We start from the raw sequence: 13,832 nt of genomic DNA on the forward strand, positions 1-13,832 counted from the left end.
CAGCCGCCCCTGAACGCAACAGACGTAAAAAAAACATGTACGTGTCATTCTGCGCTGGGCTAAATACCAGCAGAGGTTTGTTGAGAGATTATGGGATACAATCCCACCTGTACCGCCCTTTGGTTTTAGAAGCTAACGCGTGGTAGCCTTTCGCGTCTTCTTCCGCACAACTGGGATTGAAACTGTTTTCATGAACAAGAACGTGCGGCCCGACGCACAATCATTCAGAGCTTTCTCGCTACGTCGCACACTCTGATGTACAATGACGTTTTTACAGAGAAAGCTCTACAGCCAAAACCAAAGCTTTTTTTAAGCTACATGCTTCTTCTCTTGTTTGATATGAAGTCTAAGTTGTTGTGTCAAATGACTCAAAACATGCAGACGTCTGTGTGTTGTTTTTTTTTCACGAGGATGCCGTCACAGGAACATATTTGTATTTTCTCGTTGCTTCCCTTTGCGACGCTGGGGAACGCAACCCTCCAGTTGACGCATCTCTTCTATTAGTTACTAATATCGAATGAATAAAAAGGTAATGGAAGTAAATTAAGAATCATCACGAATAAGCCGAGCTTTAAAAAGAGCAGATAGAAAAAACAAATCACGCATGGAAAGATTTTGATGCGTCAAGACGAATCGATAATCGGTTCATAATCCAATCGAGAGGCGCCTTGAGATTCCCACCCCTAATAAATAAATATATAGTTTGTTCAACAATTCCTACATCATTTCTATTCGCCCCAGATGAATAGGAAAGAGACAATTGCTTACAACAATGGATGCCCTTCATAGGTTCAGTGTGTATCCTGTGACGCCGCCGTCAACGATCCCTTTCTTTATTCATGCATTCATTTTTCTTTTTTAACGCATCCAAGAGTGGGTATGAAATCCTATTTATCCATTCATTCCGTCAATGTACTTGTTCGTGACTTATTTTTGCAGCTGCGACTCAACCGCAAATCAACACGAACCCAAACGGATACAGGATGCACGCTCCAAAGGTTTTTTCTCTCGGATCTTCGCCACGCTGACGAACACTTTGCTCTGAATGGCGCCGTCCTACCGAGGCAGAATGGTCCACCGGTGGTCCGCTAATCTCAGCGAGGCAGGCACACTGTGTCCTCTCCTCTGGCAGCCACAGGATATGAAATGCTGATCAGATTTCTATAATCAATTTACCAGAGCAGGAGGTATAAATCCTGTCCATTCACTCATTCTCCCTCGCCCCCCCCCCCCCCCCCACCCTCTCTCTGTCTCTCACTCTCTCTCCAACTCTTACTCCCCTCCCTTCTGCCCCCTGCTTATAGTTAGATGAATAATTCAGCAGCCAATGTGGTGAAAGGTGGAGTAAACAAGTCTATTGCCTAATATCCCGAGAGGCTGCCAAAGAGAGACGAGTGGGGGCAGAGAGCGAGCATAGATAGGGGGATGGAGCCATGGAGAGAGGAGGGTATCTATGGAGAGGGGGACATCCAGAGTCTTTCCTCATGACCTGCAGTTATTTGCACTTAGATTGACTCGGAAGGTTGCGCCAAAAATGGCACGGCTGGCTTCTAGTCCAAGCCTCTCTTGAGCCACACGTTGGCAACCATTAATAATGAAATGCTACAGTGAAAGACAACATCGGCGAGATAAGGTGGGAGAGAGTTCAGGGTCCCGGCTTCTCCGGGGCGAGAGTTCTTCGAAAAACAAAAAAACAAAACAAAAATGTAAAAAAACAACAACGACAACAACAAAAAACGAGCATAAAAGCAGAGGCTACTGTATAATGTGGGACGTGACTCTCTGTCTGCTTCCCAGATGTCACGGAGAATGACTCTATTCAGCTGTGGAGTGCAGAGTAAGTAGCTTTTGTTTTGACGCCATCAGGTATACGGCGAGCTTGTCTCAACACCAGACACATACAAATGAGCAGCACAGCTTCTGTGCTCATAGTAAATCCAATACGGGGGAGAAAATTCAGAGGACACGATGTGCTTACATAACGAGCAAATGTAATCTCACACTGGAGTTATATTCACTGATTATGCAAGCAGAACTACTGATTGATGACTCGCCCAAAATTCAATTATCATTCTAAACAGTTTTATCTGGAAATTAGATTTGGAATTTCTTCTTTTTTTTTTTGGCGGGGCGGGGAGGTTGTAAAAAGTACCGTGTTAATTAAAGAGACAGAAGGCTATTTCTGACTGTATCTGTTTTTAACGCTTGGGTATTTATAAGGCTGGTTGCACTTTCTATAAATTGATTAAAACTTTACAGTTGGGAGGGAGGGGAGTTGAAAACTGCAAGTTTACATCTCTTAATCGGGAAAAGGCGGACTGCACACAGCTATTGTGATTGGAGCGCTGAGTGTACGTGTCGTGCATGCGGCGTGTGTGTGTGTGTGTGTGTGTGTGTGTGTGTTCCTCTGTTACATGTGAGTGCGAGAGAGAGCTGTACTCACTGGCATGGTCTGGCTGCCGTGGAGGGCGCTGATTGCAGACTGAGCCTCGGTGTGTGTGGAGAACTTGACAAAGGCGCAACCTGGAAGAGAGGAGATGCCACATCGCACACAGTCAGGTACACACACACACACAGACACACACACTGGCACGCACGCAGCATATATATACAGTAAATGCACTCAATCGAGCGAGTTTAAAAGCCTACGGTATATTAATAAAGGATGTTGAATTGTATTTGACACCACAGAAATCACTGTGCAGCGAGAGGCTCTCATTGCACAGCAGGCTGCCCCACTCCGGGCATTAGGCAGGCAGACAAGCAGGCAGAAGCTGCCGGCGAAAGATTGCACTGATGAAGCAGAAAAGCATGCTATTTAGCACCACATGCCTGTCTGTGCATATTAAACACGAGCTAAACTGGCTAATCTCGTAACGTCTCTTGAACAGAAAACCGCTCCGTTTTGGGAGCTCAGGAGAGTTTGTTGTTCCCACAACAGGACGATGTTCTCAACAATATTCGCGATGTCTGCCCGTAGGCCGGGAACCACAGGGCCAACACTCTGCGCTCTCATGTCCTCGAGGGATAGTGTGACGCGCGGACAAAGTGAAAGCCAGTTGAAGATGGCTTCTGCGGGTTCACAAAGTGAGCTGTCGCACATCAATTATTCAACTATTAGACTGAAGTATGGCGCCCTGATAGGACCGGGACACTTGATGTGAAGCCGTACGCTTCGTCTCCCTTTAGAAATAAACTCATAAACACGTTGTAATCCTCTTTTAAGACCAGTTCACTGTCTCTTTGTACCCGAGGCCAAAATATTGATGCCGATTATATGCCAGCGTCCCTTCCCACTGCTCTATGCTGGTCTCTGTTGTGAGTTTATCAATCTCCGAGAGCAAAGGAAACCCTCCTCACATGGACATGTGAGGACTGAACCAGGGTCTGTTCCAGTGAGGCAGCAATAGCCACGGAGCTACCGTCCCCTCTCATAATTATACCCCATTTCACCTAATTTCATTTCATTTTAACTTTCTTTTCTACTCTTATTTAATCTTTCATACTTTACTCTTCTTATCGTCTCCACTGCCTGACCTCGCCGCCCTGCCATTCTTCCCCTCTTAATGGGCTTACCCCTGTGGACACCAGCCAATCAAGATGCCCATTCAGCTGTCAAACCACCACCCTCTGTTGAGATATGGATAGAAAGGAGCGAGAGCTCGGCATGACCTGTACAAGGACTTTGCTTCAGTGGTATTAACGAGACGCCAATATAATTATGAATTTAACTCGTCCTGTACTTCACAGGCTGCGGTGTGCATTGCCTCTGTTTAGTTCTTGGAATAAACCAAACAGGAGTCTTATCGTGCGATTGAGAATGTGGAACCGTGCAGCAGCTAGCTCGCATAAAGTAGTACGCTATTCACAGTAATCATATTGTTGCACGCAGTTGTGAGACAATAGGTTGTTGTGATGACTAAGTGCAAAGCAGAGTTGTTTTGGCCAGCGGGGGATGGAGACATTTTGTTTTTGGTTGTGGTTTTCAACAGGAAATAATTACAAAAGAACTAATGTTGCAAACTAATAAAGACACCCATTGGGAGACAAAGATGGATATAATAGTAATATTTGGGGTCGGACGTTCTGAGTGTCTGAACTCAAGATGTTGTAGAGCCACAAAGAGAAGTTTCTGGAAGTAAGAGTATACCACAATGTATAAATACTCTGTTATGAGTAGAAAGAATCATGCATTCAAAACTATTACATCAGCGTAAGTATAGAAGTATTGGCATCCAAATATACTTTGAGTACTAACAGTACATGTACTCATTATGCAGCATTAGCCATTTAAGAATACAGAATATGTTAAATGTATATCATAAATGTGGATTACTGTTCACACTCCCGGATAGTTTTGAGCATGCATCATGACTCATTTGTTTAATGTATGAATAATATGACTCTGCAAAGTGACTCCTTAACTTACAAACTAACTAGTAACTAATTATTTGCCTCTCACGGAGTGGAGTACAAATAGAAAGTAGCATAAAATGGAAATACTCAAGTGGAGTACGAGTGCACACAAATTGTTCTTGAGAACGGCACTTGAGTGAATGTACTTGGTTCAGCCACTAGAAAGTTCCCCGGGCTGCCCTCCTCCTCACAGTGGGGACACTCGGATGGTTTTGACATCCATCTCTCCCTCCTCCTCCAAACCACTGCAGAGTCGGAGCGCTCCGGCTTCAAACCCCCTTTAGATGGAATTCCACAACAATTTCCTTAAGCGCCGACCGGGGAATGGGCTTTGGGGGAAGAGCCACTAGTCGCTTTGCTCTTTGCTTGTGTGTCAGAGAGAATCGATGTCTCCAAAAGTTGTTGGCTGTTTTGAAAAAAAAAAAAAAGGCCTGCAAGATATCAACACTATAGTGTCGGTTACTGTCCACACCTGCAGCACATGCAGGGGACAAAACGCTGCGGATTAACACAAAGGAATGAGGACGTGTGCTGAGGAAGAGTTTGTGACGGCAAAGCCAGCATTTTAATAACTCGAGCATTGTTTTAAATCTTTGCTGCGTTGGGTGGGATTATTATTCATAATATGGGATGTTATGTATCGCTGGTGGCTAAAAACTATGTACTAAACATTACACTAGTCTAGTAACCTGTGTTATTGCCTTATAGTCTACCTACGTTTAATGCACAATTCAACCTGTATAATATGTTCATATTACCTCAATTAATCAATCTGTATACTCCGTATTTATATATTACAGTTCCACTTGGGACGTTAACTTATTTTCTGTATTGGTACTTACTACTATTGCACTTCTGGTTGGATGCTAAACTGCATTTTGTTGCTCTGTACTTATACATATGTAATGACAATGAAGTTGAATCTAATCTAATCTAATAAATAGTCTTATTTTTGTATCTGGCTGTCACCTTTGTATCACCTCTTTAAGTATTATAACTTAATGACTTACATTTTTGAGGGTGTGCTGCTTTACACAACAGCACAAAAGAAGAAATACAAACTAATTATCCATTCAACTTCTCTCAGAGTTCCTAATTATGAAAAATCAGACAGCGTGTGGGACGTCAGGCGTAACTGTTTTCTCCTCGCCCGCAGCCCACGAGCACATCAAACAGCGCGGCGTCAAAATGTTTGCAATTACGTGTCATTTGACCTATATCTGGTGCATATGTCACATACACTCTACGTAGCCCGGCTGACGTAGACACTCACTCACGTTGTCACTTCTCTGTCAGTGACCTAAATAAAGCCGACAGCTGTATCGCGGCGCCTACCTTTGCTGTTTCCGTCAGGACCTCTTAGGACCGTGCACTCCTCAATGACACCGTAGGGTTCGAAGAGGCGGTACACATCCTCCTCGGTCTGTTGTTTGTTCAGCATCCCGACAAACAACTTCCTGTCTTCTGGAACAAACAACGAGACAAAAGGTTAAATTATAACTTTGACCTCAATTACTGAGCCAATTTTGGGAACATACGGCCGTGAGACCTCATCATTGTTCGCCGGCGCAGGATTTGATTTTCTGGAAGAAGTATCTGTTTCCACAGAGGCAACCGCACGTATATACACGGCCACCGAGCCGAGGTTTGTTGGGCTCGAGTCACATTGTATTATCTCTTTTCCAAGACTGATCATTTTAATCTCCAGTACAACTGGGTTTAGTCCCATATGTGCACATATACTGTAGCTGCGGGGGGTAAGTGAGTGGTCAGGGGCTGGGGGGAGAGCAGTGGGAAGACTAATGAAGAGGTTTCTCTCTCACTCACACACACACACACACACACACACACACACACACACACGCAAACACGCACACACCACGGCCCAAGACAATGAGCAAGTCTTTGGTCCTTTAAAAGCACCAGGGGCTCCAAGCAGCTCCAACCTCCTAAACACCACACTGTTACTGGCTGGAAACTCTCTCTCTCTCTCTCTTTCTCGCTCTCTTTCTTACACCCACTCTCTCCCTTGGTCTCTTTCCTCTCTATTCATCTTTCTCCCTCTCCTTTCTGCTTTTCTTTTTCTCTCTCTCTCTCTCGCTGATTCCACATTTTTCAACCTCATTCTTTTTCAACTGCCTCCCTCCCTTCCTCTCTTTATCTCTCTCTTACTCTACTAATTGCTGCTGATCCAGTGTTTTTTGTGTAGCCAGAGAAATATTTCAGTATGCTCTTCAGTGAACAATGGCGTGTCTCTCCTGCGAGCACCGAAGGCTGTGAGACATGCCATGAATAACGCTGACTTTTCAATAGATAGCCTGTATGCTATTGAGTCCTGTTAAATGCTGTGGGATCTGATCTTTACCTTGACCTGACACACTGTGTTTACTGATGTACTCTGGCCGTGTATGATTAATGCCACAGTGCAGCGAGTCTCTGCTGGCAGCAGAAGCACTAAAACATTCCCTTTTTTTTTTTTTTTCTTACAGATTGTTTCTCCAACTCTGACCTGTGAAGTCACAGTGGAGAGGCTGAGTGAGAGACAGGACCGGCGGCCGCCGCCGCGGCGAAGCGGTTGAGAGCGGCCCGGAAATCTCGGCCGACAGGCGTAGCGCAGTGCCAGGGCGACCTGCGACGACTGCAGAGTGTGTCGTGTGGTCGTGCGGTCGCGGTTCCCTGACCCGGACACGAGTCCACATTTCCTGGCGACGGGCACGGCGAGCGAGGGCGTGCAGACCAGGAGCGCCCGGCGAGCGTTTTCGGGCCCTTGCCAATGATGCACCTTTAAAATAATCACCCGTGTCAGTGCATTGTCTGGGGAGGGGAGCAGGCCCCTGGTTGCTGGCTCCTTATTGCAAGTGGCAGGATCAGAGGCTATGTATCACAACGGAAGTGATGCAATGTGACATCTGTCAGGGAGGATTGGGGAGCATTTATCTGCACAAAAAAAAAAAGAAAAAAAGAAAGCCCTGAACTGGAAAATGAAAGGCCAAGATGGTCCGTCCTTTTGCTGGAGGGGGAATATACATTTTCAGGGGAGATGAGTCAAGGAGAAGAGGGGGGGAGGGGAGGGCTCAATGCAGCCGGACCACATCTCTCATACGCTCCTGTACACAGCTGGAGAGCCACACACACACACACACACACACACACACACACACACACACACACACACACACACACACACCGCAGACAGGAACCCCCTTGCCACCGCGGTCGCCCCCCGTGGGTACTTCCTGCCCCTACTTTGGCTTTAACTCCCGTCGTAAAGTAGATGATGGGGATCTGACAAGTTTTTGAATTAATGCACGAGCCTATCAATTTCATACGCGCCGCACTCTCGACGATCAAACTCGGAACAGCTCTTGGCACGTCTTAAAATACGACACCGCATCCATCCTTCCTCTGAAGGATTTTCTAACTGGCAACGTCACCTCCAGCTGAATGGAATAATATTTATATGAATCTAAGTATAACAGGATCACGTGGGCACGATATATCACAGGCCTGTGTATTGGTTCACGGCGAGCGACACACAAAAGACGAACACACTTGAGTCATGTTGAGTCTGCTGGCTTCTTTGCATCGCGTCTGGAAAAAAAAAAAAAAAAAGATGCGAGGAGGCGGGAGATGCAAAGTAAGAAAGGTGAGAGTGTATATACATTTTATATGTACAACAGCAGCATTTAGCACGGGTTCATCATCTGTGGCTGACAGAGAGAGAGAGAGAGAGAGAGAGATGGAGTGCATGTTCTGCACAGTGAGTGTGCTTTGAAAACCAGCTAACAACGCATGAAAACAGATCATCTAGGAGATCTGTTCCACCGTCGAGGATTCTTGCTGTGGCGGCTTTTGAACTAAAACGCTACCTTGGGAATTCAGGTGTTGTGTTCATCGCCGATGGAAACATTATCTCATTTATCTACAACACCGCGGCACAGACAAAGTGTGCAAACAGACACGAAGAGAGTGCAAAGCACCCACAGCCATTCACACATGTATAAAAGGTGTGTCATTTCAAAGAGAAAAATGACATACGGAAACCTGGAAAACCCTCTGGCACTCTGACACAGAGGATTACAGGGGGCGGATCCCTCCACCCTGACCACGCCCATAAAAGACGTACATGTCCCAGTCGCGGCGTCGCCACCTCCACCAGTATGATAACTCCTTCTGTTGCCAACCTCCATTAATCGGCCGCTGCCACACAAACCTCTCCCCATATCAGCTTTCACCATAATGTCCAGATTCATGTCATCCAGCTGCTGGAACAGATACGCTCCTATTTCAATCAATCCGGCTGCCTGCACAGCTATTTTCTTCCGTTTTACACTCGGGACGACGGTGCATTCGGGCTCCTCGGCGCTGCCGAAATGGGAGTGGCCTACACTCGATACTGTGCCTGAACGCACCGTGCTTTACAAGCTGATTTGTTTTTATAGTTGTTAAGAAGTTATGAATGTCATTATGTCATTGAGGCCGACTTTGAAGGCACTTTTCTCCAAAACTGTACAGTAAAATCTCAAAGCCATACACGTGGACACAGCTGGGGTCAGTCTGAACAAGGCTGCATTGTAACCTTACTTTACAAATGTAAGGATCTGTTTTTATAGCTCTTTGAATATTGGAAATTATGACATTATGAATATCATTATGTCATTGAAGCTGACTTTGAAGTCACTTTTCTCCAAAACTGTACAGTAAAATCTCAAGGCCATACACAGGTGCATGGCAGAGGTCAGCCTGAACAAGGCTGCATTGTAATTTTACTTTACAAGTTTAAGGATATGTTTTTATAGCCCTTTGAATATAGGAAATTGTGAAGTTATGAATATCAGTATGTCATTGAAGCTGACTTTGAAGTCACCTTTCTCCAAAACTGTACAGTAAAATCTTGAGGCCATACACGTGGACATAGCTGGGGTCAATCTGAACAAGACTGCATTGTAACTTTACTTTACAAATGTAAGGATCTGTTTTTATAGCAGCTTGAATATTGGAAATTGTGAAGTTATGAATATCATTATGTCATTGAAGTTGACTTTGAAGTCACTTTTCTCCAAAACTGCGCCGGCGTGTGTATTCGTGGTGTAATTGTGACGCCGCTGCTAGCGGGTGCTATCGCTGGCCTAGTGGCCACAGCTGCATTACAGGCTGCAGCGTGCCCCCAATAATCCCGCTTCATCTGTTTGTCATTCTACTAAAATGTAAAGCTGGGCAGATATGATATATGACTGAACTGAAGAAAATCTCACGTCAGTGTCTCTCTATACCGTTATATTTATGCAGTACGTACATGCAGCATCTCTCTAACAGGGACATAATCCGCATGGATGGTAACTGATAACTCAGAGATCGAGAATCCGTGTATCATTTATTCGTTGTTTATTCTTTTGGGAATTGGGGGAAACAGAGATGAACAAAAACCAGAAAAGCAGTGGTTTCTCTTTCTTCATAACCGGAGCTGAAAGATCCACCTATGAAACGATATCGCGAGCCTTGCACACAGTACTCGGATGATAAAATGCGGGATCGGAAAAGGAAGAATGAGTCCGCCGACCCTCCGTAGAAAAGGGTCATTTCTCATTGATCAGCTGGAGGGGCACGGATCAAGCTCCAGTGTTTCCCAATGATTGCGCCTGCTACAGTTTCATAATGAACTGACAATATTTTTTGACTCCTCTCACCGGGTGGGGATTGATCTTTCCGAGGCGATCGAGCTCGCGCCTCTGGCCGTCTGGACGGGAAGGTGCTGTCAAGCACCGCAAAGGGGAACCGACAAGGCCGGGAGAAGCCCCACGAGGGGTTCCTCCCACAAATAGCAGCCGTCCAAGCTCACCATGCTCATGTTGACCCCCCCCGCCCCCGGGTTAGACTGCGTGGCGTCGGACTCCACCCGTTGACATGAGTAAAAATAGTGTCTGTTCATTATGAAACTGTAATGGCCCTAATTAATGGAGCCCGGTCCGCGGCCCAGCTGATCAAAGAGTGGCTCAAAGGTAGCGCGAGCTGTCTATTAATTGTCCGTCGCATGTCTAAGTGTCCTTGGGCAAGATACTAAACCCCCAAATTGCTCCCGAAGGCCGTGCCATCAATGTCAGCACTTTCGCCCTTTGTTTGCACGGTTAGCGCCATTAGCTCCATGAGCAATGAGCCACCGGGCCTCTCCGTCGAGACGTTGCGAGCAGTTGCGAGCTCGACCGTGCTCTACATAATTAATAGGAAGTCATGAAAAGAATATTTGTGATTGAACGGTGTTTTCTTTTCTGGAAATTCCAGCTGTCAGTCGCACGCAGCCCTGAAGCGCTCCGAGAAGCGGAGAGGTTAAAACCGTGATTAGCAGCAAGCGGCGTTTTGGATCCCTCTTTTTCTCTTTTGCAGCCTTCGGAAAAAAAACCCCCAAAAAACGTCCGAGTCATCTTTCTGTTGCAGCTACTCACCTGTGGTATTGTGGCTTCTACCGTATAGATGCATGCGAAATAAGACAAGAAATTATGAGTTGTTTTGTTTTGCTTACAGAGCCTGGCCAGCGTGAATAGCATCCTAAATTAGAGCACTGTAGTGTTCGCAGTGAAATGTCATTGCGGAAACAATTCGGGGGTCTAATCACCGCCAGCAACTTAACTGTGAAAACTGTGCAGCATGCTGGCATTAGGATGCGTTTACAGCTCACTGTGGCAGGGTATTGTATGCAACTTCATTGCGACACACAATTCCTATCCTGGAACTCACCCTCGCATCCTGTTTAATTTACTCCAGAGTTACTAAACAGATGCTTGTTGGGAATAAATGCATTGGAAATTAAACTCCGGAATAATGAAATGGCAGTGTGCTGCCTGGTTACACAGACTGAAGATTACGGGGTCCATTTGGACCCTTTCTAATCAATTTAAGCCGTTTGCTTGTGTGGCCTTGTGAGAAGCCTTTGAGCCACTGCGTGAAAAAAAAAAAAAAAAAAAAGCAACTTATATCGGCCGTATTTCATATCTTAATTCTTCCGGCTGTGGACTGACCGTTGCAGCGTGCGCATGACGAACGGCGGCGCTGTCGTTCCTAACCCCGTGAATGTGCCCCAAATCTCCCGTTACATAACGTGTATTTTCCACGTGGAGTTTTGAAGGATCTCCTGTCCACACGGCACACACGGGCCATACTTTCTGCTGGAGACGCTGCCATGATCACACTGCAGACTGCTGAGCATCTTCTTTTCTACAGTGAAATGAGACTTATTGAATAGCGTTGGGGCTTCTTTTTTTTCTCTCCAGCAACAAGAGAAAGAAAGAATGAAAAGGAGGGAGGTAGAAGTAGAGAAAGGACGAGAGAGAGAGGAGAGAGGGAATGTGTAGGAGACTGAGGACTGTAAGTTGATGTGCATACAGTCCTGCAGGCCTTGATAAGCCGGGATGGATGAAAGAGGTGCACCGCTGGAGTTGGTAAATCATTGTCAGGGGTGGAGAGGATGAGCCAAGGGAAGGGAGGGAGGAGACTGAGAAGGGGGGGAGGGGAGGATGGGGAGGGGACGCGGGGAAGGAAAGCATACCGACTCTCTGCTTTTTAAAAAAAAAAAAAAACCCTTCTCTGTCCGTCTCTTTCTCAGTCCTCGCGAAAGCGAGGGAGCACGGATGGAGGGAGGGAGGGAGAGAGATATTGTGACAGAGGGAGAGAGGGTGCGATAGAGAGAAAAAAAAGCACTTGTCAGAGGGATGGGGAGGTTGCTATGACAACCACTCACACAGCGGGCTGTCAGTCATGTTTCATTGGAGTTTAGAGAGGAGGAGGAGGAGGAGGAGGAGGAGGAGGAGGAGGAGGAGGAGGAGGAGAGGAATGAAGGGAGGCGAGGAGTTAAGGAAGGAGGGGTTGGAGAAGGGTCATTTCTCCATCTGTCTGCTGAGCCGGAGTGTAAATTTGACTGTCAGGCTCGGAGATAAGGACAAATTATGAACAATATTAGCTCGCCGATAAAAGGGAACAATAATGAATGGATAAATATATTAAAACCAAATGAGATAGCATCCAGGCAGAAACAGGGGCCCCCGAGAAGCCGTCCAGGTTTTCTCATTTGGAAGGGAAGATAAGAAGTGGAGAGAGATGCTGTGAGGAGGGGAAGGATCCAGCGTATTAGAGCTAACAGCTACCGCGGCGTACTTCCTTGTCAAAGGAAAGGAAGAAAGAATCGAAATCACTTTGGAGCCGGAATACCAAACATTGTGGCTTCCTCTCCCTCCTTTCACGAGCCTATTATACTTCTCCAATGAGCAGGATGCCGCACAATAACAGTGTCAGCATGTGTTCAAGCATAAAAAACACGGACAGAATGGAATTAAATTAATTAACCCTACGAGATCACAGTGCTTAGCCGGTGGAATCTAATCCAATTTATTACATATAGGGATCCAACCAGGGTTGTGTTTGCATTAATGAGACGGCGAGTATGTGTGCGCACGTGTACAGGCAGTGTATGTGTATAGGTGTGCCACGGGCATCGTTCCCATCCCCGTGTACAGTAAGGGATCAGTGGCAGAGGAGGGGGAAAGACCAACGAGGGAGGGCGTCGGGGGTTTGGCACAGCCCCAGGGCGAGGAAAACCCCGCCAAATTAACTCCTGAATAATGAGCCTTTTATGTGCTGCGTGCGTTATCACCGGCGACAGAGCGGCCATGAATATTGTCACGACGCCGCAGCCGCTTCAGTCGGTGGGATCCACCGGCACACCTTCTACCGAGAAGGAAATGTGGCTTGATGGACTAGTTTGTTTACCAATTTCCAAAGTAAATTAGCGCTCCTGTGCGTGTGCGTGTGTGTGTGTGTGTGTGTGTGTTGTATCTGCGGCTGTCTTTTGAAGTTCGCGTGCTAACCCACAGAGTTGACAGCATAAAACTGCAAGGCCTACCACGCACCGGCCCTAATGAGGTAGCTTATTAGTGCTGTTTCCCTCACAACTTCAGAGATGTTGCTTGGAAACAGCGGCGCAAAGAAAAGAAGAAAAAAAAACAATACTGGCGTTCTCCACGAAAACGCCACCAGCGATTCCAACACCAAAGCGAACGCGGTGCGGACTTCTATTGAAACAACAAATGCAAAAGGGGGATTACAAAGCAACGTTTAAACATATATGAATGTTAAACATCCTATATTTTGTTGCGATGCCTGCCAAGGTTGCCTGCAAAGTCAACAGCCGTGTTCTGCATACACCGCCTCCAGCCTGTAACTCAACTTGGACATCACCAGGATGGCACCGGCTCCTTTTTCCCCCCTCCAGCTGCACCTACTGTGACGCCGGCTTGGTTTCGTGTCATAGTTCCATCATTTCGGTGTCAAGGCCGCTCATCGGCAGCTTGGCTGCGACCCGTAAAAGCCATCAGTAAGAAATGCCAGAGAGCGCTGCGCGTGCAGGGGCCTTGATAGCCGTGCTGCCG

General features: G+C 46.5%; 1 protein-coding gene across 10 annotated transcripts in view; it reads right to left on the minus strand.

Annotated features, from left to right (window-relative positions):
• The window catches only part of celf5a (cugbp, Elav-like family member 5a), a 185,494-nt gene that overhangs the window by 27,897 nt on the left and 143,765 nt on the right, over positions 1-13,832 (minus strand). For 7 of the 10 annotated variants that reach the window (XM_068591217.1, XM_068591215.1, XM_068591214.1 and 4 more), the window contains exons 4-5: positions 5,752-5,880; positions 2,444-2,523 (exon numbers count right to left, since the gene is read on the minus strand). In XM_068591217.1, coding sequence (XP_068447318.1) covers positions 2,444-2,523; positions 5,752-5,880 — 209 coding nt within the window. The remainder of the gene's footprint in view (positions 1-2,443; positions 2,524-5,751; positions 5,881-13,832) is intronic. The other 3 variants (XM_068591218.1, XM_068591216.1, XM_068591211.1) reach the window with 1 other exon arrangement.

Source organism: Clinocottus analis, unplaced genomic scaffold (assembly GCF_023055335.1).
Source record: "Clinocottus analis isolate CAN_PGR_092001 unplaced genomic scaffold, fCliAna1.0.p SCAF_25, whole genome shotgun sequence".
Lineage (NCBI taxonomy): Eukaryota > Metazoa > Chordata > Actinopteri > Perciformes > Cottidae > Clinocottus > Clinocottus analis.